Source organism: Pituophis catenifer, unplaced genomic scaffold (genome assembly GCF_029215685.1).
Source record: "Pituophis catenifer annectens isolate HBS135680 unplaced genomic scaffold, rPitCat1.0.hap2 SCAF_6, whole genome shotgun sequence".
Classification (NCBI taxonomy): Eukaryota; Metazoa; Chordata; class Lepidosauria; order Squamata; family Colubridae; genus Pituophis; species Pituophis catenifer.
In genome coordinates, this window is record NW_027256886.1 from 7276171 (window position 1) to 7301987 (window position 25817).

At 43.7% G+C, this 25817-nt stretch overlaps 1 protein-coding gene across 1 annotated transcript in view; it reads left to right on the forward strand.

The window, feature by feature from the left end:
- The first annotated feature begins 4739 nt into the window (after positions 1–4739).
- The window catches only part of MCF2L2 (MCF.2 cell line derived transforming sequence-like 2), a 231445-nt gene continuing 210367 nt past the window's right edge, over positions 4740–25817 (forward strand). Inside the window, exon 1 of the mRNA XM_070946454.1 lies at positions 4740–4818. Coding sequence (XP_070802555.1) covers positions 4740–4818 — 79 coding nt within the window. The remainder of the gene's footprint in view (positions 4819–25817) is intronic.

The following is a 25817-nucleotide window of genomic DNA, read 5'->3' on the forward strand; positions in this document are numbered from 1 at the left end:
AGGCTCTTCTCCAGGGAGTCCTTCCTTCTCATTAGGTGGCCAAAGGATTTGAGTTTCATCTTCAGGATCTGGCCTTCTAAAGAGCAGTCAGGGTTGATCTCCTCTAGGACTGACCGGTTTGATCGCCTTGCAGTCCAAGGGACTCGTAGGAGTCTTTAGCACCATAGTTCAAAGGCTTCAATTCTATCTAAGACTATCTAAGGCCATCTAAAAATGGCCATCTAAAGAAAGACCAACCCTTAGAAAGGACCAAGAAGGCCAACCTCTCTGTCATGTGCATGGAAAAAAAGAGATAAATGAGAGCTGATTGTCCAGTCTCTTCTTTTTCCATTTACAAATTTTATTAGTTTATCAAAATATAAAATACTAAGGAAAACCAAAAGTAATGGAAAACTAGGGGAAGGAAAAAAGGGGCATGCTAACCATTTCTATGACAACAAACCTATCTAATAGGCAAAAACAAAATCAAACTTTCAGGGCTTTTTTCCCCCATCACAAGCACAAAAATCCAGAAGTGATTTCCAAATAGAAACAAAATTAAATATATTTTTTGGATAAAGGAATCAAATTGATTTCAGACTTTTCTTTAAAAGCTTCTGAATCAGTGGTGAAATCCAAATTTTTTTACTACCGGTTCTGTGGGCGTGACTTGGTGGGCGTGGAGTGGCTTGGTGGGTGTGGCTTGGTAGGTGTGGCAGGGGAAGGATACTGCAAAATCTCATTCCCACCCCACTCCAGGGGAAGGATACTGCAAAATCCCTATTCCCACCCCTCTCTGGGGCCAGCCAGAGGTGGGATTTGCTGGTTCTCCAAACTACTCAAAATTTCCACTATCGGTTCTCCGAACTACTCAAAATTTCTGCTATCACTTCTCCGAAGTACTCAAAATTTCCGCTACTGGTTCTCCAAACTACTCAAAATTTCCACTACCGGTTCTCCGAACTACTCAAAATTTCCACTACCGCTTCTCCAGAACCGGCTGGATTTTACCCCTGTTCTGAATGCATTGTGCATGTATAAAAAACTCAGGCAGTGAATTTTAAACATATCATGCAGCCGCCATCTTGACTGGCTTGGTCACACCTCATGGAAACCCAGGGGTGGGCTTCAAAAATTTTAGCAAGGGGTTCTCTGCCCGGTTGCTGTGTGGGCGTGGCCATGGTGGGCATGGCCTAGTTGGCCTCCTGCACCACAGCGGGGTGGTGGTAGCGTTTTTGCCCTCCCCGAGCTCTGGAGGCTTTCTTCGAGTCTCCGGGAGGGCGAAAACAGCCTCCCCAGGCTCCGGAGGCCCTCTGGCCTTCCTGAACTTCCGGTAGGCCTGTTTTTCACCCTCCCCGAGCCTCCGTGCACACCCTGCACTTACCTGCATCCAAAACGGGCTGCGTGGGGACTCCTGGGAGGGGAGGGGTGGGCGGGGCCAGCCAGGAGTGGGATTTGGGGGTTCTCCAAACTGCATAGAATCTTAGAGATTCTCCCAAACCCCTGCAAACCCCCAGCAGCCCACCTCTGTGAACACCCTTGTATGTAGAGCAATGCATTGTCTTTCTTGTTGTACACAGACATTCAACATTTCAGCTCTAACCTTTAGCTGGAGGGGATGAATTTATTGTCAAAAAGATCTGTCTCTGTATCAAAAACAATACTATAAACAATTTGGTCAAGATATTCCTCAATAGTTCTCAGGATGGTCGGTCTGAAGGAAGAATGCAATCTTTTTAGCCAGAAAGTTGTCAGGCTGGACATGTAGAATAAAAAGGACCTTGCATTAGGCTGAAGTCATCCATCCAAAAAAAGGTATGTGAATTGCTTTGAATTTCTCCAGCCTTAAAAAAACAGTACAGGATTTAATCCTTGTTATTGCTGATGGTGCATTTCCTACCAGGATGTGCTTCCTGTATTGTGATTATGTATTTTGTATAATGATTTGTTTTCATTTGCAGGAATAATTATAAATTATAAATTGAAAGTAGAGACAGGCTTTATTTTTTATTTTTATTTTTTTTGCATCCCACAGATTAATTGCTAAAATTTGGGGGGAATCATAAGCTTTCAAGAAGGAGATACACAAATTAATCGAAATAGTGGTCAGGATTATGGGATAAAAACCTGTCCCTTTTTAACATCTTCATGCATGATGGTATTTGATTGCGCAGCCAGGGCCACCATCCTGAATTTTTAACAAAAATAGCCCCCACCCCCAAATATTCTTCAAGATAACAAGAAGGGAAAGCACAAAAATTATTGGGTAAAAGAGAGAATTCTTCTGTCCTTTGTAAACTCATATTTTACTTGATATCTTCTCCTTTATAAGCAGTGCAGTAATTAATATGTGGATACTGATAGGATGTGTTTTGGTTCTGTGTCTGTGAAGTAGCTTAAATTTAACAGGAGGCCCACCAAATGTCTTTTATCAAGAAAATAAATGTTCGGAGCTATTTAGAGTTGAGCAGTGTAGAAATAGATGGATGGATGGATGGATGGATAGATAGATAGATAGATAGATAGATAGATAGATAGATAGATAGATAGAATAACTGAATTATAGACAAAGACAGAATGATTAAATTATGGAAAGAATGATAGCTAGATAACAATGACAAAGATAGAATGAATGATAGAATCATAGAATGATGGACAGAATGATTGAATGACAAATAAAATTATTGAACAGAATTACAGGTAAAAGGAATGAATGAATGAATGAATGAATGATAGATAGATAGATAGATAGATAGATAGATAGATAGATAGATAGATAGATATAAAGAGGCTACAGTTGGAAGGATCAAAGTCCCTTCCAGAGTTGGAAGGGACTTTGGAGGTCTTCTAGTCCAATCCCCTGCTCAGGCAGGAGACTCTGTACCATTTCAGACAAATGGCTATCCAATCTCCTGGAAGGAAGGAAGGAAGGAAGGAAGGAAGGAAGGAAGGAAGGAAGGAAGGAAGGAAGGAAGGAAGACTAGATAAACAGAGTTGGAAGGGATTTCAGAGTACTTCTAGTCCAACCCCATGCTCAGGCAGGAAACTATACCATTTCAGACAAATGATTGCCTGATCTCATTTTAAAAAGAGGTAGGTAGGTAGGTAGGTAGGTAGGTAGGTAGGTAGGTAGATAGATAGATAGATAGATAGATAGATGAGTGAGAGAAGATAGATATAGATGAGAGATAGATGAGAGAGAGAAGATAGATAGATAAGATAGATAGACAGATAGATAGATGAGAAGATGGATATAGATGAGAGATAGATGAGAGAGTAGATAAATAGATAGATAGATACAGATGAGTGAGAGAAGATAGATATAGATGAGAGATAGATGAGAGAGAGAAGATAGATTAGATAGATAGATAGATAGATAGATAGATAGATAGATAGATATAGAGAGAGATGAGAGATGAGAGATGAGAGAGAGAAGATATAGATGAGAGAGATGAGAGATAGAAAATAGATAGATAGATAGATAGATAGATAGATAGATAGATAGATGAGAGAAAGAAGATAGATATAGATGATAGATGAGAGAGAGAAAATAGATAGATAGATAGATAGATAGATACATAGATAGATAGATAGATACATAGATGAGAGAGAGAAGATAGATATAGATGAGAGATAAATGAGAGAGAGAAAATAGATAGATAGATGATAGATAGATAGATAGATAGATAGATAGATAGATAGATAGATAGATAGATACATAGATGAGAGAGAGAAGATAGATATAGATGAGAGATAAATGAGAGAGAGAAAATAGATAGATAGATAGATGATAGATAGATAGATAGATAGATAGATAGATAGATAGATAGATAGATAGATAGATAGATATAGATCGATCGATCGATCGATCGATCGATCTGGGCATATGTTTGTCAGACCCGGTCCATCCAATTTCTTCTCCCTCCCGCCCCTTCTGTTGATAGAGAAGGAACGCCAGGCCCATCGTCATTATAGACCAGGTAGAAGAACCAACTGCCTTTTTTTCCATGCCCGCCACGTCTCTCAGGAAACCCACTTGCAGCGTCTCCATCACACAAGTCGCCCAGCCTGGCCACAACCACCGCCGTTCCTTGAAAGCCAAACGGGTGGGGAGGGGCGGGAGGGAGGGGCGGGGAAGAAACCGGGTCTGAGGAGAGTGGGGGGGGAGGGGGGAAGATGCCCAGAAAACAGCCTTAGGGACCAATTTCTATTTTCAAAAATAAAAATTAAAAAAAAGTGGGGGGCGGGGGCCCGCGAGCGTTGCTTCCCCGCAGCTGGGAATGGTTTCTCCTGGTTTGGGCGCCGGGAGACCCCTGGGTAGATTCCGCTCATTTCAGCCAGAGCGAGCCAAAGAGCGGAGCTGAGGAGAAATGCGGGCGCAGCCAAAGAAGCAGCAGCCGCCGCCGCCACTGGTCCATTAGCGGGCCGGGATTTGGGATTTTTGGGACCGGCGGGCGGGGGCGTCACCAAAATGCACGGCGGCTGTGGCAACGACCTTGCCGGCGGACCAGCATCGCCGCGGGGGACGTGACGAGAGCCGCCCGCGCTAAAGTCAAAAGGCAGGTGCGACCCGGCAAAGGCTTTTTTTTTTTTGTGGTCTTTTTGTCGCGGTGGGAGTGGCAGCGGGCATTGTCCCCGCGGCGGCGGCGGCGGCGGCAGGAGCTGCCTTGCTTTGCCTTCCTTCTCCGGCGGGCGGTCTTTGGAAAGCAAAGGTGCTGAGGCTCGGTCTGGAAGGCTGCGCCGACGGTTCCGGGTGTGAAATGCTGGTCTGGCTGAAAGAAGAAGAAATGTCGCATCGGGAACTCAGCCAGCGCCTGGCAACGGTCATCACCCATGTGGGTAAGGATGGTGGCATCGCTTGGCGTCGCCCTGGGCTGCCTTTCTCCAACCCGTTGGGCCTTCTGCCCGTTTGGGGGATTGGGGGGTGGGGTGGGGGAGGTGAGGGGAGAGAGAGAGAGAGAGAAATCACCGCCCTCTCTCTCGGCTTGGGTGATGCCCGGAAGGGTTGGGGAAGCTTTTGTATGTCAGTGTTACGGATGGGGGGGGGGGGGAGAAGAGCTGGGGAGGAAGGAAAGGTGTGTGGGGGGCTATATATCTCTATTGCTGTCTCTATCTATCTATCATCTATCATCAATCTATTATCTATCATCAATCAATCTGTCTATCATCTATCTATCATCTATTATCTATCTATCATCTATCTATCTATCTATCTATCTATCATCTATCTGTCATCAATCAATCTAAATATCTATCATTTATCATCTATCTATCATCTATTATCTATCTATCATCTATCATCTATCCATCTATCCATCTATCATCAATCAATCTATCATCTATCATCTATTATCTATCATCTATCATCTATCTATCAATCAATCTATCTATCATCTATCATCTATCATCAATCAATCTATTATCTATCATCAATCAATCAATATGTCATCTATCTATCTATCATCTATCTATCCATCTATCCATCCATCTATCATCTATCATCTATCTATCATCTATCATCAATCTATCATTTATCTATCATCTATCATCTATCCATCTATCCATCTATCCATCTATCTATCATCAATCAATCAATCTATCATCTATCTATCATCTATCTATCTATCTATCTATCTATCTATCTATCTATCTATCTATCTATCTTTCACTGCAAAGGGGGTTTCCATTTTTCTGCCCACTGAATGTTAGCCCAGGCTGGCTCATTCCTTACCATTTTTTTTTTAAAAAAATTATTATTTATTTATTTTCCGACTTGGAATTGATTCATGAATTCTCTCCTGCATGGTTCTCAGCGAGCTTGGGATGCTGTTGGCTTTTTAATATGTGTGTATTTAAATGATCCAGGAGGAATTGCTGTTCTCCCTGGTTTTGAATGAAATCCGCCTCCCTCTTGCCCTTTCACATTCTGGGAGGTAAAAAACAGCTGCGGAAGGGAAGGGAGGTAAAAAGCCACTCTGTGGCTCCTACACAGGTGAGCCTTTCCACCATCAATGCCGTGTCTGCAACGGGAGCAGGAATCGGCCAAGCCAGGCTTTTGGCGTGGTCCCAATTAGTCCCTTAATCCAGCACTGGATGGGGACACTTTCGCTGGTGAAGCTCCTTAGTAAAGCTGTTGGCCCATTGAAAAGACAGCTGTGCCACGGGTGGCATCTTAAAAGAACTGCTGAGCTGGAAAATGCTCCAATTCCAGCCACAAGAGGTAGTGTTAATTTATGTGCGTGCTTGCTTGCTTGCTTGTGTCTCCACTAAGTGCATAAAATGGGGGGGGGGGGGTGTTTGTCAGAAATTAACATTCTTTACTAATTCCATGATTTGGTTGATTAAAATGTTTCTGCTATAGAGCGGTGTTTTCCAACTTGGCGACTTTAAGACCTGTGGACTTCAACTCCCAGAATTCCCCAGCTGCCTGGAGAATTCTGGGAGTTGAAGTCCACAAGTGTTAAAGGTGCCAAGGTTGGGAAACACTGCTCTATAGCAGAATCATTTTAACCACGTCATGGAATCTGCTATAGAACATTCTTTCCCAACCTTGGCAAAGTTTAAGACTTCTGGATTCCAACTCCCAGAATTCTCCAGGCAGCATGCTGGCTAGGGAATTCTGGGAATTGAAATCCAAGGGTCTTAAAAGTCACCGAGGTCAAGAAACATTGCTGTAGAGAATGTTCTTTGTCCTTATTGCTGGTGTAGACTGCTAACTTCTCCCTCTGGGTATGTGGCAAATTGTTATAGAGCCGGTGATGATGGAAGCCTGGACTGAAGATCAAAGTTTAATGACAGAAGGCATTTCTTGCAGGCAAAGGCAGTCCCTGGTAGAACTTCAACTGCACCATCAGAGTTGCTAACTTGATTTTTTTTACCAGGCCCTGCAGACGCTCCTGCTTGCAGGCCTGTGCCATTGGAAGCTTGAAACATCTTAGATTGTCATTTATTAATCTCTCTAAATAGGCAGGTAAATAGAATGACTATTCTCATTTATTTTCCTCTTAAGGCAATGTTTCTCAACCTTGGCAACTTTAAAATGCATGAACTTTTCCACCTGGGGAATTCTGGCAGTTGAAGAATCTTAAAACTTGCCAACATTCCATCTCAAAGTTGCCAAGATTGAGAAATATTACCTATGGTAAAGCTTTTTTTGCGGCATGCTTGATTGTGATGACTTTATGGGTTTCTCCACCTATTTTCTTAGCTGCAGTAAGGAAGTGGATGGTTATTATCTTCTTTTAGGTAATTAAAATATTGGTTTGATTTCTAGTCGTGCTTTACCAGTCATGGATTTCCTGGTGGTGTCCCATCCAAGTGTTTTTTGGGATTGGTGTTATTCAACATCAGTAACTTCAGGATGTGTGAACTTCAACGCCCAGAATTCCTTGGCCACAATGCTGGTTGAGGAATTCTGGGAATTGATGTCCATATATCTTAAAGCTGCTGAACTTTATTAATAACTTAATAAAGCAGGAATGGTTACACACACAAACAAACAAACAAACAAACAAACACAGAGAGAGAGAGAGAGAGAGGGAGGGAGAGAGACGGAGACAGAGAGAGACAGAGACAGAGAGACAGAGACAGAGAGAGAGAGACACGGAGACAGAGAGAGACAGAGAGAGACAGAGATAGAGACAGAGACAGAGAGAGACAGACAGACAGAGAGAGAGAGAGAGACAGAGAGAGAGAGAGACAGAGAGAGGGAGACGGAGACAGAGAGAGACAGAGACAGAGAGAGACAGAGAGAGAGAGAGAGACAGAGACAGAAAGAGACAGACAGAGAGAGACAGAGAGAGAGAGACAGAGACAGAGACAGAGAGAGACAGACAGAGACAGAGAGAGAAAGAGAGACAGAGAGACAGAGACAGAGAGAGAGAGAGAGACAGAGACAGAGAGAGACAGAGACAGAGAGACGGAGACAGAGAGAGACAGAGAGACAGAGACAGAGACAGAGAGACAGAGAGAGAGATGGAGACAGAGAGAGACAGAGACAGAGACAGAGACAGAGACAGAGAGAGACACAGAGAGAGAGACAGAGACAGAGACAGAGAGAGAGGGAACAAACTGCGAACTCTAGGTCATGATAAGTGTTTTGGTTGGTGCCTTGGATTTTGATACCTCCAGAAAGTAGGGGAGGAAAAATAGTATTGCTCGTGCCATGAGATTCAGTCAGGAAAGCCCCAAGGCGGCTGGAAATTTTTAATAATCAAAAGTCCTTTCCTGGATATTCATGGGGGAATGAAAAAAGACTTTCTAAACGGTCATTCGTATTGATGGGATATTTCTTTTTTTTTATTTATATTGCCGATGTTCTAAGTTATCTAAAACTTGGTTTGTCAATAATGTTTAATTCATATTGCATTGATATCGTTACATCCAAACAATATAATGCCAATATAAAATTTACGAGATAATAAAAAGGGGGGGGGGAAAGGAGAAAATAAAAGAGATTAAAGATGTCAAAGATGGTGGCATGAGCAAAGCCTGCATGGACATTGAAAAAAGGTGAGGCTTTGAGTGTTCTGTGGTAGTCACTATCTTGGTTTCTTTTTTTACCGCTGTTTGGTGGACGCCAGGGGTGGGTTCTAAATTTTTTTACTACCGGTTCTGTGGGTGTGGTTTGATGGTCATGTGACAATTCTTTAGGATTTAGCAGAGGTACTGGTCTACCAGGCTTTTAACTGCTTGCAGAGCTGTACCGGTCTACCCATTTATTTTTTGCAGGCACTGATCTACTCATATATTTTTGCAGGCACTGGTCTACCCATTTATTTTTGCAGGCACCAGTCTACTCATGTATTTTTGCAGGCACCAGTCTACCCATGTATTTTTGCAGGCATCAGTCTACTCATTTGTTTTTGCAGGCATCAGTCTACTCATTTGTTTTTGGAGGCACCGGTCTACCACCAAACTGCCTTTTACCACTGATCAGCTGTAGGGCGGCCCTTTGAAGCCCCCCGGCAAGAGTTTAAACAGTTTTTCCTTATAGCCCATCAGCTGGGATTCAGGAGGCAACAATAGATTGGGGGTGGGGGCAAATAAAAGATAAGAATAACACACGGGGAGGCAGAACCGGTTCGGTGATGTCATATCGTCACCGCTACCGGCTCGGCGGAACCGGGCCGAACCAGGAGGAACCCGCCACTGGTGGACACCCTGTAGCTAGCTAAGGTATGACCTTCTAACTTTCTTGGAGCCAGTGGCAAAGCACAATTTTTAAAGTAATCTAGACGAGAAGTCCCCAACCCCCGGTCCATGGCATACCAGAAACTGGGCTGCGCAAACAAGCAAAGCCCCATCTGCTGTATGCAGGCAGCACACGAAACCCCCCCGCCTCCGGTCCACGGAAAAACCTCTCTCCACTGGTCCCTGGTGCCCAAATGGTTGGAGGGCCCTGATCAAGACTACTCTGGTGATAACAGAGGTTAGAATATAGGATTGCTGGTAAACTCTGCCCACAGCCAAGAGTTCAATCCTGACAGGGTTCAAGATTGGCCCAGCCTTCCAGAGTTGGTAAAATGAGGACCCAGATTGCTGGGGAGCAATAGGCTGCCATGGTAGACTGCTCAGAGAGTGCCGTAATGCGCTATGGGGAGGTACAGGTAACCCTCAACTTACAATCACAATTGAGCCCAAAGTTTCTGTTGCTAAGTGAGACATTGGTTAAGTGAATGTTGCTCCTGTTTTACCACCTTTCCTGCCCACTGTTGTTAAGTGAATCACTGCTGTTATTAAGTTAGTAATATGGTTTTTAAGTGAAAGCTGGCTTCCTCGTTGACTTTGCTTGTCAGAAGATTGCAAGAGAGGAGGGTCACATGACCCTGGGACACTGCAACCGTTGTTAAGTATGAGCCAGTTACCAAGTGGCTGAATTTTGATCACCGGGATGCTGCAACGGTCATAAGTGTGAAAAACAGTCATTATTGGCTGCCATTGTAACTTTCAACGGTCACTAAACAAGCTGTCATAAGTCGAGGACTATCTTTATATCAGTCTAAATCAGTTTTTCTCAACCTTGGTAGCTTGAAGATGGGTGGACTTCAACTCCCAGAATACCCCAGCCAGTGCTGCTGGCTGGGGGATTCTGGGAGTTGAAGTCCACCCATCTTCAAGCTTCCAAGGTTGATGCTATTCCTATTCTATATAATGCAGATGCTGAACTATTTTGGCTTTATTTGCAATGGGCTTAATCCCCATAACGTTATTTTATGATTATATTTTAAAACTGCCCCTCCTGACAATTTAAGGCTCAAATCCCTTTTACCACTAAGCATGAAAGGTGGTTGTTGTTGTTGTTGTTATTATTATTATTATTATTATTATTATTATTATTATTATTATTATTATTATTAATTGAATTTGTATACCGCCCTACTCCCGAAGGACTCAGGGCAGTGAACAGCCAAATAAAATACATATAATACAAATGTTAAAAAACCATTAAAATACAATTAAATAATTGGCCCGGAAAACGAAATTTAAAACACCCAAATTCATAAGACAAATTTAATTTTTTTTTTTTTTAAATATATTTTAGAAACAATTTAAAAGAGAGGTTAGGCCAGGCCAGCCTGCTGGAATAGAAAAGTTTTGATGGCACGGTGGAGAGCGCGCAGATCCGGGATCCTCCGTATCTCCGGGGGAAGCTCGTTCCAAATGTCGGGTGCCCCCACAGAGAAGGCTCTCCCCCTGGGGGCCGCCAGTCGACACTGTTTGGCCGATGGCACCCTGAGGAGCCCCTCTCTATGGGAGCGTACTGGTCGGTGAGAGGCTACTGGTGGCAGAAGGCGGTCTCGTAAATACCCCGGTCCTAAGCCTTGGAGCTCTCTAAAGGTGGTAACCAAAACCTTGAAGCGCACCCGGAAGACCACCGGGAGCCAGTGCAGCTCACGCAGGAGGGAGGTCACATGGGAGCGCCACGTCGCTCCCATAACCACCCGCGCGGCTGCATTCTGGACCAGCTGGAGCCTCCGGGTGCTCCTCAAGGGGAGCCCCATGTAGAGAGCATTGCAGTAGTCCAGGCGGGAAGTGACGAGGGCATGAGTGACCGTATTTAACGAGTCGCGATCCAGAAAGGGACGCAACTGGCGAATCAGGCGAACCTGATAAAATGTCCTCCCGGCCACAGCCATCAAGTGCTCTTCTAAAGACAGCTGTGAGTCCAGGAGGACCCCCAGGTTGTGAGCCCTCTCCGTGGGGGCCAACAACTCGCCCCCAATAGTCAGTGATGGCACCAACTGACTATATTGGGATGTCGGAAACCACAGCCACTCGGTCTTGGATGGGTTGAGCCTGAGTCTGTTCCTCCTCATCCAGATCCGTACAGCCTCCAGGCACCAGGACATCACTTCAAGGGCATCATTGGGGTGGTCCGGGGTGGAGATGTACAGCTGGGTGTCATCAGCGTACTGGTGGTACTTCACCCCGAAACCACGGATGATCTCACCCAGTGGCTTCACATAAATGTTGAACAGAAGGGGCGAGAGGACCGACCCTTGTGGCACCCCACAATAATAATTTCTAGTAACAGGTTTCTCTTGTGACAGCAGCTCTATTTGTAAAACTGGCTCCAGAAATAAAGGGAAAGATTCTTGTAAGAATAATAAATTCAGGAGCTCGCAGCTGGCTTTGTACATAGTTTCTTAGACATCTTCTGATTCCCCCCCACCCCAATACTACTGCATTTTGGGGCACTCTAAAGCAGATCATCTAATAGAGGTAATCCTCCAAAATCAAATCTATGGGTATTTGCATGCTTATAAATTCAAGCGAGAAGGTTTTTCCACTTCAGGAGTGGGAGGGTTTCAGTGACACGAGATATCAAATGAACACATAAGCACCTTTGTGGTGACTTCAACCATGAAAAGAAGGACCACAGGTGACATGATAGCAATGTTTCAATACCTCAGGGGCTGCCACAAAGAAGAGGGGGTCAGGTCAACCTGTTCTCCAAAGCACCTGAGGGCAGGACAAGAAGCAATGGGTGGAAACTAATCAAGGAGAGAAGCAACCTGCAACTAAGGGAGAAATTTCCTGACAGTGTGAACAATTAATCAGTGGAATAACTAGCCTCCAGAAGTTGTGAATGCTCCAACACTGGAAGCTTTTAAGAAGAGATTGGACAACTATTTGTCTGAAATGGTGTAGGCAGGGTTTCTTGCCTGAGCAGGGGGTTGGACTAGAAGACCTTCAAGGTCCCTTTCAACTCTTCTCTTCTCTTCTCTTCTCTTCTCTTCTCTTCTCTTCTCTTCTCTTCTCTTCTCTTCTCTTCTCTTCTCTTCTCTTCTCTTCTGTCCTGTCCTGTCCTGTCCTGTCCTGTCCTGTCCTGTGGTGAAATTCAATTTTTTTTACTACCGATTCTGTGGGCGTGGCTTGGTGGGCATGGTGTGGCTTGGTGGGCGTGGCTTGGTGGGTGTGGCAGGGGAAGGATTCTGCAAAATCCCCATTCCCTCCCCACTCCAGGGGGAAGGATATTGCAAAATCTCCAATCCCATCCCACTCCAGGGGCAGGATACTGCAAAATCCCCATTCCCTCCCCACTCCTGGGGCCAGCCAGAGGTGGTATTTGCCGGTTCTCCGAACTACTCAAAATTTCCACTACCGGTTCTCCAGAACCTGTCAAAACCTGCTGGATTTCACCCCGATCCTATCCTATCCTATCCTATCCTATCCTATCCTATCCTATCCTATCCTATCCTATCCTATCCTATCCTACCCTACCCTACCCTACCCTACCCTACCCTATCCTATCCTAATGTTTGAAAAGAGGAAATACATATCTGAAATTCCTGAACATTTCCTTGGATGCTCATTCCACCTTTCCACCAAATGGGAGAGCATTCAATTTCTTTCCCCTCTATGTCTCTCTTGCCAATGAGGTCAGGGTGACAATTTACTGCGGAATATCACATATCTGGATTCTAGCCACTGCCGACTGCTGCAGTTTGGGCTTAATTAGGTTAAATTAGCTTGGAGATTTGTTGGAAAAGCCTGGTCATGCAAGTCCTATGAGAGGCGTTTTTGCCTTATGTTTCTCTTAAAAATTGATGTGGCCACCCATTTTCCCTGATGAAAGAGCTGCTTTGTCTGAGAGAGACTTCCATCTAAATGTGATTCATAAATAATAAATAAATATAAATAATAAGTGATAAGTAAATAAAAAAAACAGTGGGTTGCCAGCAAAGGAAGGCCACTGATACATATTCTTCTCCCTCGTGACAGGGTGTTCTCGACTTACAAACCCAATTGAGCTCAAGATTTTTGTAGCTAAGTAAGACAGTTGTTAAGTGAATTTTGCTCCCATTTTACATTGCTTGCCACAGTTGTTAAATGGGTCATTGCAGTTGTTACGTTAGTAACACCATTGTAGTTAAGTTAATAACACTGGCAGAAGATGCAAGACCTATGTATGTATGTATGTATGTATGTATGTATGTATGTATGTATATAAAATAACATTTTTTCAATATGGAAAAATGTGCAAAACAAAAGTTGGAAAATAAGAGATAGAAAGATAAGGGGAAAAAAGGAAAAAAAATACCATTGTGCTGTTGGAAGGAAAATCCACCTGGTTCAGTTCCACGCTGGGAGAAAGAAGCAATATGGAGGCTGATTGGAAAGAAAGTTGGTTCATTGGATGAAACAGAACCACCAACCGCATGTGGTTCTGGGACAGCTGACCAAATGGTTGAATAAGCGGATGGATCTTTATAGGTTTCTGTGACTTTGAAGTTTTAACTGTTTTGGGGGGTTGTTCAATGAAGGGGCTTGTGTTCTGAAAGGGTGTTGGGCAATTCCTATTGTGGCTAATGGCTTTCGTCCTGTGTTGGATCTTGGTTGAGGGGCTACTTGTTCTAAATCCTACCATTCTGCTTTTGTTAGCTGTCAAACTTTGCTCTAAGGGGTTTCGAAATATCCTGTCTTGAACAAGCTTCTGCTGGCAGTATTTGCTTTGCTTATGAATAGAGCCATCTAGATAGTTGGCTTCTTCTTTCAATGAGCTCTTTATCTCCTTAAGTGCTGGCATCTGCCGTGGGCTATTAAGAAAGACTGGGGGCTGCTTCCTGCCTCTAAAAACATGTTTCTCCATTTCTCCTTTAGGGAAATATAATATTCTGCCTTTTTTTTTTTTTTAACATTTCCCAAAATATTTCATTCTTCTGGGAGGGGGGCTTCCTACAGTGCCTTCCCCCTTTCTATTAACTATCATATTGCACTTTCCCCTAACTTCTAGACTTCTTCTAGGTCTTTTTTTAAATCCCCAAATTTCCAAGTCATCCGTTTGATCTTCATACAAGGTTTTCAGGCGGGTTTTTTTTTTTCTTTGATCAAAATGCAATAGCTGAGGTTGGATTTTATTTCTTTCTGCTGCATGCCTTACTATCACTCTTACTATCACTTTTATTCCACTATCTGCCACAGCACTCAAGCTGGAGAAAAAAAAAATAATCCAGGAGAAATACATTCTTTTAGAATTTAATTGAGCATGGAATGACAGGGTGATTGAGTGGTCGATGGTAAAAAAATTAAAAAGGCACATTTATTTTTTAAGTACTGTACGTAAATCAGTATTTCTCAAATTTAGCAACTGTAAGATGCATGGATTTCAACTCCAAGAGTTCCTCAGCCAGCCATGCTTAACATAAATAAATGCATGGATGCCAATACTAAAGCTAAAAATGCTAAGAGCCTTGGTAGTACAGTGGTCTAAAGCACCCTGTTATTAAGACCAGCTGCCTGCAATTACTGCAGGTTTGAATCTCACCAGGCTCAAGGTTGACTCAGCCTTCCATCCTTTCTAAGGTAGGTAAATTGAGGACCCAGTTGTGGGGGTATAAATATACAAAAGGATGAAGGCTATTGCTTAGCACATTGTAAGCCGCCCTGAGTCTCCGGAGAAGGGCGGCATATAAATCAATTTTTTTAAAAAAAATCCTCCTTTCAGCAAATTAAACAAGAACCAGCAGGGGAAAAAAAAACAATAATTCTTCTTTAAAACATTACCTGAAGCAAAAGATGAAGGGGAATACTATCTGATTGCAAATCAGCATTAGTAACTTACCAATAGGGAACGGAACTAGTGGTGGAATTCAATTGTTTTTACTACCAGTTCTGTGGGCGTGGCTTGGCGGGCGTGGTGTGGCTTGCTGGGTTTGACAGGGGAAGGATACTGCAAAATCGCCATTCCCACCCCACTCCAGGGAAAGGATACTGCACCCAGGAGCCTGGGTGGCGCAGTAGACTAAGTGCTGTTAAAGTAGTACTTAGCTGCCAGCTGCCTGCAATTACTGCAAGTTCAAATCTCACCAGGCTCAAGGTTGACTCAGCCTTCCATCCTTCCAAGGTAGTAAAACGAGGACCCGGATTGTGGGGGCAATAAGCTGACTTTGTATAAAAAAGAACACCGCTTGGGGGGGGCGAAAGCCCTACTAAGCAGGTATATACAAAAGTATGAAGGCTATTGGTTAACACATTGTAAGCCGCCCTGAGTCTCCGGAGAAGGGCAGCATATAAATCGAACCAATAAATAAATAAATAAATAAAATCCCCATTCCCTCTCCACTCCTGGGGGAAAGTTATTGCAAAATCTCCATTCCCACCCCACTCTGGGACCAGCCAGAGGTGGTATTTGCCGGTTTTCTGAACTACTCAAAATTTCTGCTACCGGTTCTCCAGAACCTGTCAGAACCTGCTGAATTTCACCCCTGAATGGGACCCTTTTTAATAAAAATGTTAAATCACTAAAAATTCAAATAAATGGCACCAGAATGGCTCATAGCGTTACGCAAGCAATATTTAATAAAAGTAAGATTTTAAAAAATAACCCACAGTTTTACCAGAAATGTTGAGCACATTTCTAAGAAAAAAAATTAGACAAAATTTGTTTGGAAAGGGCTAATCTTCCTTGCTTTCTGCTATGCAGGGGGTTGGACTAGAAGGCCTCCAAGTCTCCTTCCAACTCTGTTATTCTATTCTATTCTATTGTCCCAACTACTTCTGAAAATTGGGGCAGAATAGATTTAAAGGAAATACAAATAGGTCCCCCACTATCCACTGTCAAGCTTTCTCCCAGCTTCAGGCCATGAGCCAGGTGCAAATATATTATATATATATTTGCATTCAGTCTCTTCCCACACTATTTGGTTACGTTATTTATCAACCATAAAGGGGATTGTTATCACCGCATAAGCATTGAAAGGGCTGGAGGAATTATATTGCCACAGCTTCCTCGTTAGATCATTTTGCCCTGTTGGGGCTTTCCAGCAATTAGTTGCAAGTAGAATTTAAACAGTGTTTCTTCAGGGACTTAATATTGTGCAGTTTTACCCAACCCAACCCACCCCGAACAAAAACCTTCTTGGGAACTTCACTGACTGAACTTCCTTTGCAACTTTTAAGTAAAAGCTTCCTTCTTTTGATACATTATCTAACATAGGTTTTCAAAGCAGTAAATTTCTTTTGTTTCTTTTGTTTTAACCAGACAAGGTAGAAAAGGAAGAAGGGTCTGTAAGAAAGTGACCCAAAAAAGATATTTAGTAAAATGACCCTAAGGATCATAGTAAACTAAAAACATTACATATCACAGAGTTACTAAGTCACGACAAGTAAGTCATATAAGCTGAACAAAATGATTGCTATATAAAAGTTCAATTATAGTAACTGGGAAGATTTTGCTTTCAAAAACCCAAAGAAGCTATCTCCAGGTTGTCCTCAATTTACAACAGTTCACTTAGTGACCATTCGAAGTTACGACGGTGCTGAAAAAAGTGACTTATGACCGTTTTCACACTCCCTGCCGCTCACATAGGTAGTCCTCGCCTTATGACCAAACTGGAGCCCAAAGTTTCTGTTGCTAAGCGAGACAGTTGTTAAGGGAGTTTTGCCCCCCCTTTAATGACATTTCTTGCCACAATTGTTAAGTGAATCACAAGACTGTTAAGCGAATCTGAGGTCTCTCTCCATTGACTTTGCTCATCCGAAGGTCGCAAAAGGGGATCACATGATCCCGGGACGCTACAACCGTCATAAATAGGAGCTAGGTGCCAAGCATCTGAATTTTGATCACGTGACCTTGGGGACACTTCAATGGTCGTAAAGTGTGAAAAATGGTCATATTTAATTTAGCTTACTTTATTGTCATTATACCTTGTACAACAAAATTAATATCACTTTTTTCAGTGCCATTGTGACATTGAACCATCACTAAACGAATGATTGTAAATCAAGAAATACCTGTGTGTGGGGGGGAGATATATTTTACCATTACACCACTGGTGGGTTCCTCCCGGTTTGGCCCGGTTCAGCCGAGCCAGTAACGGTGACGATATGACGTCACCGAACCGGTTCTCTTTGTTTGGGAGCTGCCCGCCCCCGTGTTATTCTTACCTTTTATTTGGCCCCGCCCCCAATCTATTCACTGCCTCCTGAGTCCCAGCTGATCAGCTAGAAGGAAAAAAACTGTTTGAACTCTTGCCGGGAGGCTTCAAAGGGCCGCCCTACAGCTGATCAGTGTTAAAAGGCAGTGTGGTGGTAGACCAGTGCCTTCTAAAATGAATGAGTAGACCAGTGCCTCCAAAAATGAATGAGTAGACTGGTGCCTCCAAAAACAAATGGGTAGACCGGAACGCTCCAAGAACAAATGGGTAGACCGGCACAGCTCTGCAAGCAGTTAAAAGCCTGGTAGACCAGTACCTCTGCTAAATCCTAAAGAATTTGTCACATGACCATCAAACCACGCCCACAAAATAAACCACGCCCACAGAACCGGTAGTAAAAAAAATTAGAACCCACCCCTGCATTACACTATTATCGATCTCAGCTTAGCCATAGCTTTGATGAATATTTTTGCAGGAAAAAGGAAAGATCTGTACTGTATGAGCTCTTTTATCTGTCCAAGACAGGATGAAAATGCATTCATGTGAAAACTTTATTCCAAATTTATTTAATACTATTCCTGTCCTTTGCCTGAACCACTCACCTGTACTTTAACTAATCCTCAAGAGCCATATATCGTCCCTTCTGAATTCCCACAATTGCTCAGTGACAGATTCAGCCATGAATCGTGATTTAGCTGCATCAACTTAGTAGAGGCCAGGAAAAGGACAGTTTTTATGGTGAGGGAAATGGTTCCTTTCCAAAGCCTTTTACAAGCCCATATATCTTAAAGGCTGTCGGGAAGTCCACTATTCCTCTGGTTATTATATAATTGCTTTTTATTTCATGGGGACGGGACTTTGGCTATTAGCTGACTGCAGGATTTTTTGCTTTTTTTATTGATGTCTTAGCTCCTGGCTCACTTTGCAGGGTAATCTGGTAAATGTTTAGTTGGTAAACCATTCATAGATGAAATTCCAGGACTATAGGCTAGCCTGGAAATAATGTAAAAAAATAAAATTCCGGAAACCATTAACAAGAAGGAAAAAACAACAACAACCCCTCGATGTTTTAATAAAGTCTCCAGATGCTGAGCTTGATTATGGCAATGCTGCAACAGTCTTTTAAGTGTGAAAAATGGTGGTAAGTCACTTTTTTCAATAACTTCAAAATGGTCACTAAAGAATGGTTGTAAATCAAGGGCTACGTGTACTTGCATGTTATTGCTTTTTTTTTTTAACAGATTACAATAAAATGATACGGATTTATCTATCACTGGTGGCCCAGAAACTAGCCAATAAGCACCCCCTAAAAGGTTTAATTTCCCCAATGCAACCCGTAACAGTAACAGAGTTGGAAGAGACTTTGGAGGTCATCTAGTCCAACCCCCTGCTCACACAGGAGACCTGTACTAGGGATTTGAACCACCGAACTGCCGACCTTTCTGATCGACAAGCTCAGCATCTTATTCTGAAAACCTGAACAGAAATGCATTCTCTCTCAGGGCTGTTCAGTACAGGCTAGAAAACAGGGTGGATAAAAATCAATGATTTTTAAAAAAAAAATAATTTAAAAAATCAGATTTTTTAAATTTAAATGGGACTTTTTTTTATTTAAATCGGATTTTTTTTTTTAAATCAAATGTATTTTAATAAAATGTTTTTGGAGTAAAAAATCTACCTAAAGATAGTTTTCTAGTTAAGATAGATTAATAATTTAGTTTATTCAGCATGAAATGGAGCTTAGTTATGTACGGCAGTGATGGCGAACCTTTTCAGCACTGAGTGCCCAAAAGGTCATGCGGAAATGTCACGTGTGCCTGCATTTGTCAGGGCCGCATTCCGGAAAAGCCGAACTTCCAGATTCTAGCACGCACGCGCACCCGACCAGGAGTGGGTTCTACTTACCTTTACTACCGGTTCCCCACAGGACCGCGCATGTGCAGACGCGTTGTGATGATGTTGGGGTTGGTGGGTGGAGCCTCCCGCCGGTTTTACTACCAGTTCTATAGAACCGGTGCGAACCGGGGGCAACCCAGCACTGCGCCCGATGATCAGCTTGGCCAGCACGCATGCACAGGCCAGTTTTCGGCACTGCCTTGCATGCAAAGAGATTGTGCTCTGGAAAAGCCAAACTTCTGGGTTCTGGCACGCATGCACACCCGACAATCAGCTGGCTGGCGCGCATGCGCACACCGGTTTTCCGCACTGCCGTGCACATGAAGGATAGCTGATCGCCACATGCGCATGCACGCCAGAAACCCAGAAGACAAACAGGCAAGACCGTGCATGCCGGGTGACATGGCTTCACATGCCACTTTGGGCACGCGTGCCATAGGTTTGCCATCACGGATGTATAACATGGGGCTGTATATTCTGCAATATTGGGGCTGTCGGTGAGTCAACAGCAGGCCAGAGGAGGAGCCGCTGCAGGACAGAGATGACAGTTTATTTATTCGTTTATTTATTCATTTATTTATTTATTGGTTCGATTTATATGCTGCCCTTCTCCGGAGACTCATGGCAGCTTACAATGCATTAAGCAATAGCCTTCATACTTTTGTATATACCTGCTTAGTAGGTATATACACCCCCCCAAAGCGGTGTTCTTTTTTATACAAAGTCAGCTTATTGCCCCCACAATCCGGGTCCTCATTTTACCTACCTCGAAAGGATGGAAGGCTGAGTCAACCTTGAGCCTGGTGAGATTTGAACTTGCAGTAATTGCAGGCAGCTGGTGCTACTTAACAGCACTTTAGTCTGCTGCGCCACCAAGGCTCCTTAAAATGCTCCAGTTGCTCTTTAAAAAGTATGATTTAAATCGAGTTGATTTTGAATCAAGCCTTTTTAAATCAAATCAAATCCACCCTGCTGGAAAACATTATGCTATGCCCATGTCTGCAGAGCGATGCATCTTAAAATATATCAAATGTTGTGTTTTCCTGTACTGGAAAGCTAGCAATGGGTTGTGCCAAAAGACTTCCTCTGCTGCTTAATATTTTGTTTCCTTCCTGTTATGCTTTTACGTGAGAATTATGGGCATCTGTCATGATTAGCCGCCATACTTTGCATTAGGATTGTAAACTGAGCCACTTTATTAATGGTACCGCATTGTACACAGCCGGATATGCCCAGGTCAGCTTGGATATTGTTTTATGCAGTTTTTCTCTACTCAATATTTTACGCACTATACCAAATTAAAGCTGGGCTGGATGGGAAAAAGAAAACAGAGTCACAATTCAATCAGTCATTCCAGCTTAATGACACATTGTGCCTTCAGCTGTTGAGTCTCCATTTGAATCAGGATTATGGGTCTTTTTCCCACTACTACTACTACTACTACTACTACTACTACTACTACTACTACTACTAAATCTCATTTCACTCCCAGATCAAGAATGAGACTGTCATAAGTGGTCTTTTAACTGGTCGGAGGTTAAAGTTACATTTAATAATAGTGAATAACACCGTAATATATTAAACTCGTATGAGTCAACTCCGGGAGGTTCACGGCAACCAAAAACAGGAATTGCAATTGTGGGAAGAAATATCCATCTGGTTCAGTTCCAAGCACGGAGAAAGGCACTGGAGACAAAATGGAGGCTTGTTGTGGCCCGTCAGCAGCCTGTGCAGATTGTAGCTGATTCCGACAACGAGGAGACTGGTGTGGTGCTGTGCCAGCAGCCTGTGCAGCTGGCGCTCGAGTCGGACAATGAGGAGGCTGGAGAAGAGGTGGTGCCAGAGGCAGGGATTCAGTCAGGGCCTTCAGAACCTCCAGAAGCTCCTTTACGTTAAGAGGACGAAGAGGAGGAGCCTCTTCTCAATGCACGGGTGCGCAGAGCTGCCAAAAGGCAGGAGTAGCTCCTCAGGAGGAGGTCTCCTCAAGAGTAAGGCTTGGGGCTAACTGGCCACTCCCTTAGCCTATTTAAGGAGTAACGCCGCTTGCAGCAAGCTGTAGGGAACAACTTTAGTTCAATCTCCTTCGCGTCTGGATTCTCTGCAAAATTGTTTCTGGGCTTTCTGCCAACTCTAGTAAGACTGATTACCTTATCTTAGAATTCTGGTAGGCTGTTAAGACAGTTTATTAACAGCCTTTGGTTGATAAGGACTGAATTATTTGAGTAAAATAAGCTTTGTATAGAGTTTGTGTGTGCTGTGTTCTTTGTGGTCCGTAGCTGGGGCAGAACAAGGCTGGAGGCTGATTGTAAAGAGGGTTTAATAATGAAGCAGAACCACATGGGTTCTGGTGCAGCTGACCACATGGAGTTGAGAGTGGGGAGTTTTTATACCTTCTCTTGGGCTTTGCATTTGAGCTTCCTGTTCCTGTACAAGAGTATGTATTGTATTGACTGTTGTAGAGGTTATGTAGGGGTCATAGCTGGCTCTATAGGCAAAGTACAAATCCTAGGTGTTTGTCTGAGCTAAGTTTGGTTGTAGTTTGTGAGAGTGATGCAATGAAGGGCTCATGTTCTGAAAGGGTGTTGGGCAATTCCTATTGTAGCTTAATGGCTTTCGTCCTGAAGGATAATCCCATCATCCTGGAGCTGAAGGTCTTTTGTTTTGTAGATGGGCTGGCCCAATCTTTCTTAATGGGCACAAAATATCTGCTGGGGGGAGGCTATTAAGAATGAGTCTGCTTCCTGCCTCTAAAAAAACAGGTTTCTCCATTTCTCATTTAGGGAAATATAATATTCTGCCTTTTTAATATTCCTCAAAATATTCCATTCTTCTAGAGGGGGGAGTGCTTCCTTCACAATCAACCCAATAACATTGAACTTGAGGATAGTGAGGGTGATAAAGTGAGGGGGGGTGGTCACATCGCTCTCTGCCCAATACTGCTTGTACTGCTCATTGGGCCTGCTGAAGCATCTGGGTGGTCCTCAAGGACAGCCCCATGTACAGAACATTACAGTAGTCAAGCTGAAAAAGTGCGTGTGGATTGCAAACGGGCCGCTGAAGCATGCGTACCAAGCTGACACTGGTCCACTGAACCAAGAAAGGTTGTGGATTCCTGGGCTAGGGCATGAACAGAGGTGGTATTCAGCCGGTTCTAACCGGTTCTAGCGAACCGGTAGCGGAAATGTTGAGTAGTTCAGAGAACTGGCAAATACCACTTCTGACTGGCCCCGCCCCTGATCTATTGGCTACCTCCTAAGTCTCAGCTGATTGAGTCCCAGCTGATCTGCTGGGTCTTCTTTTGTTGCCCTGCACAGGAGAACGGAGCTGGAAAGCAGGTTAGTGGGTGGGGAGGGAATGGAGATTTTACAGTATCCTTCCCCTGGAGTGGGGTGGAAATGGAGATTTTACAGTATGCTTCCCCTGGAGTGGGCTGGGAAGGATATTTTGCAGTATCCTTCCCCTGCCATGCCCACCAAGCCACGCCCACAGAAACGGTAGTAAAAAAATTTGAATCCCACTACTGGGCATGAGTGACTGTCTGGAGAGCCCTGATGTAACTGATGTATCAGATGGAGTTTCCCACCTTATTTTGGCATCATCCAAGGGTGGCTTCAAAATGCGTAAAATCCACTGAAGTTTGTCACCCATTTAGAGACCCATGGATGAAGGACTTGGGAGACTGATAGTGTCTGAGAACATTGAGGCAGGATAGGCATCAGCAGTGGAGAAAATAAATGTTATGCCCATTTAATTTAGAGAGCCCCAATTTGGGAAAGCTCAGATACTTTCTCCTCTTTTCTTTCAATGAACAAATAAAATAATGTATCCATTTCAGTACAGGAATTCTAGCATCCTGTGAGTTTTTTTAAAGTGGGGGTCCCCAACCCTGGTCCGTGACCCAGCACCAGTCTGTGGCATCTCAGAACTGGGCCACACAAACAAATGAAGCCCCATCTGCGGGATGCAGGCAGCATGTCACTGGTGCCCAAACCTTTGGGGTCCACTGTTTTAAAGGACGGGTTTTTCCTTTAAGGGCACAAACATCCCAAAATTTGCAGTCGGGTTCAATGATATTCTCCTAGATATCTCTAAGCAGTGGCGGGATTCAGCCGGTTTGGGCAAACCGGTAGTTAAATTGCTGGCTGGCCCGACCCTCCCCACCCCTCCCCTTCCAGGAGTCCCCACATGCCCCATTTTGGTTCCCAGGAGGCTTCAGGGAGGCCTACTAGGCCCAAAATGGAGCATATGGGGTGTAGCACGGACCCCCCGCAGCCCATTTTTGCTCCCAGGAGGCTGCAGGGAGGCCTAGTAGGTCCAAAACTAGGCGCAAGGGGGGGAGGCGCATCCCCCCCGCGGCCCATTTTTTCTCCCAGGGGAGTACAGGAGGCCAAGTGCTGTCTGTCATACCCCCTGGCCACGCCCACCATGGCCACGCCCACCCAGCCGGTCATTAGGGCAGAGAGCCGGTTGTTAAATTATTTGAATCCTGGTGAATACAACAGAATACAACAAATCCCACCACCGTTAACTCTAAGCTAAGATAAATCCACTTCATGAAATGCAAATCGAAGATTTAAAGCTCCCCAAAACAAACACAAAAAGAAAACCATGGCAGAAACATTACTGTATCAGTACATCGATCTTCCTCAAGTATGCCCAAAACTTGTTATTTGGATGAGTTTAAGAATCTTGAGGGGTTTTTTTTAACTCTTCAAAAAGCCAAAGGACTAAATATTTTAAGCCAGACAACTGAATAGGAACCAGATGACAATTTCTCCGACACAAATCACTTTTAATAGGGCTCAGTTGTGGTAGAGGAAAAACAGGGTCCGTGGTGATTTTTTTAACCCTTTCTTTGAAATTGTGTAAAACTCTGTATCTTCCCTCTACATCAGCGTTTCTCAACCTTGGTAGCTTGAAGATGGATGGACTTCGACTCCCAGAATCCCCCAGCCAGCAGCGCTGGCTGGGGGATTCTGGGAGTTGAAGTCCACCCATCTTCAAGCTTCCAAGGTTGAGAAACACTGCTCTACATTTTCTTGAAGATCCCAGCCTGAACTTTCCACATACAGGTAACCTTCATCTTACAACCAAAAAATTGAGCCCAAAATATCTGCCTCTAAGCGAGACACTTGTGAAGTGAGTTTTGCCCCATTTTACGACCTTTCTTGTCACTTGTTGTTAAGTGAAGCGCTGCCATTGTCAAGTTAGCCACACGGTTGTTAAGTGCATCGGGCTTCCCCATTGATTTTGCTCAGCAGAAGGTCACAAAAGTTGATCACACATGACCCCAATACACTGCAACCGTCGTAAGTACGAGTCAGTTGCCAAGTGTCTGAATTTTGATCACGTGACCATGGGGATATCACAAAGGTGGTAAGTGCCGAGGTGGCGCAGTGGTTAGGGTGCAGTACTGCAGCTACTTCAGCTGCCTGCTAATTCAGCAGATCAGCGGATCAAATCTCACCGGCTCAAGATTGACTCAGCCTTCCATCCTTCCAAGGTAGGTAAAATGAGGACCCAGATTGTTGGGGGCAATATGCTATTTAGTATACTGTCTTTGGTGTAAGCCGCCCAGAGTCCTCGTAGAGTGGGCGGCATAGAAATATGAATAATAAAAAAATAAAATTAAAAAATAAAGTGTGATTAAAAAGTCACAAGTACCTTTTTTCAGTGCCACCGGATTAAGCAAACTGTTGCGACTCAAGCATTACCTGTATATGACGCTTAGCACATTAAAGATTTTTCTGAGTGGCAGATAAAATTGTGAAACTTGAAGAACCCAGGTGTTCAAGTCTTCTCTTTCTACCAAATTGTTGTAAATCAGAGGTCCAGGCTTTTGCTCTGTTCCAAGATGTCTCTCTCGCTTCCCCGAGAGCTTTTATTTTTATACAGTTTTACACAGGAAGATAAAAGGTAGGAGAGTAACAGGGTTCTAATTGGATAAACTATTCACCCCTCTCTCAAGATGCCATCCTTTCTAGGTAAGATGAGATAATACAGATCCAAGCCAACAATGAGGTAAGCAGTCAAGATCCACAGAGCATGAGCTAAGGCAGTGTGCTGCTCTTAGCAGGCACCACAAACCTTGGACCTATTTACCTACACCAAATGTATCATTTGACTCGGGAATTATGGGAGTTAAAGTCCACATTTCACAAAGGGACCATAGTTCCCCACTTTGCTCTAAGGCAGGGGTCCCCAAACTTGGCAGCTTTAAGATTTGTGGATTCCAGTCAGCATAGCTGGCTGGAGAATTCTGGGAATTGAAGTCCACAAGTCTTAAAGCTGTCAAGTTTGAAGACCTCTGCCCTAAGGCATCGACAACACCTCAGCATTCTCAGAAAAGACTCAAGACTTGCAGAAGTGCGCAAAAATATTTAAGAATAGAATGATCACACATAGAATAGAATAACAAGAATTGGAAGGGACCTTGGAGGTCTTCACGGCCAACCCCCTGCTTAGGCAGGAAAATCTATACCATTTCAGACAGATGGTTGTCCAATCTCTTCTTAAAAAATTCCAGTGTTGGAGCATTCACAACTTCTGGAGGCAAGTTGT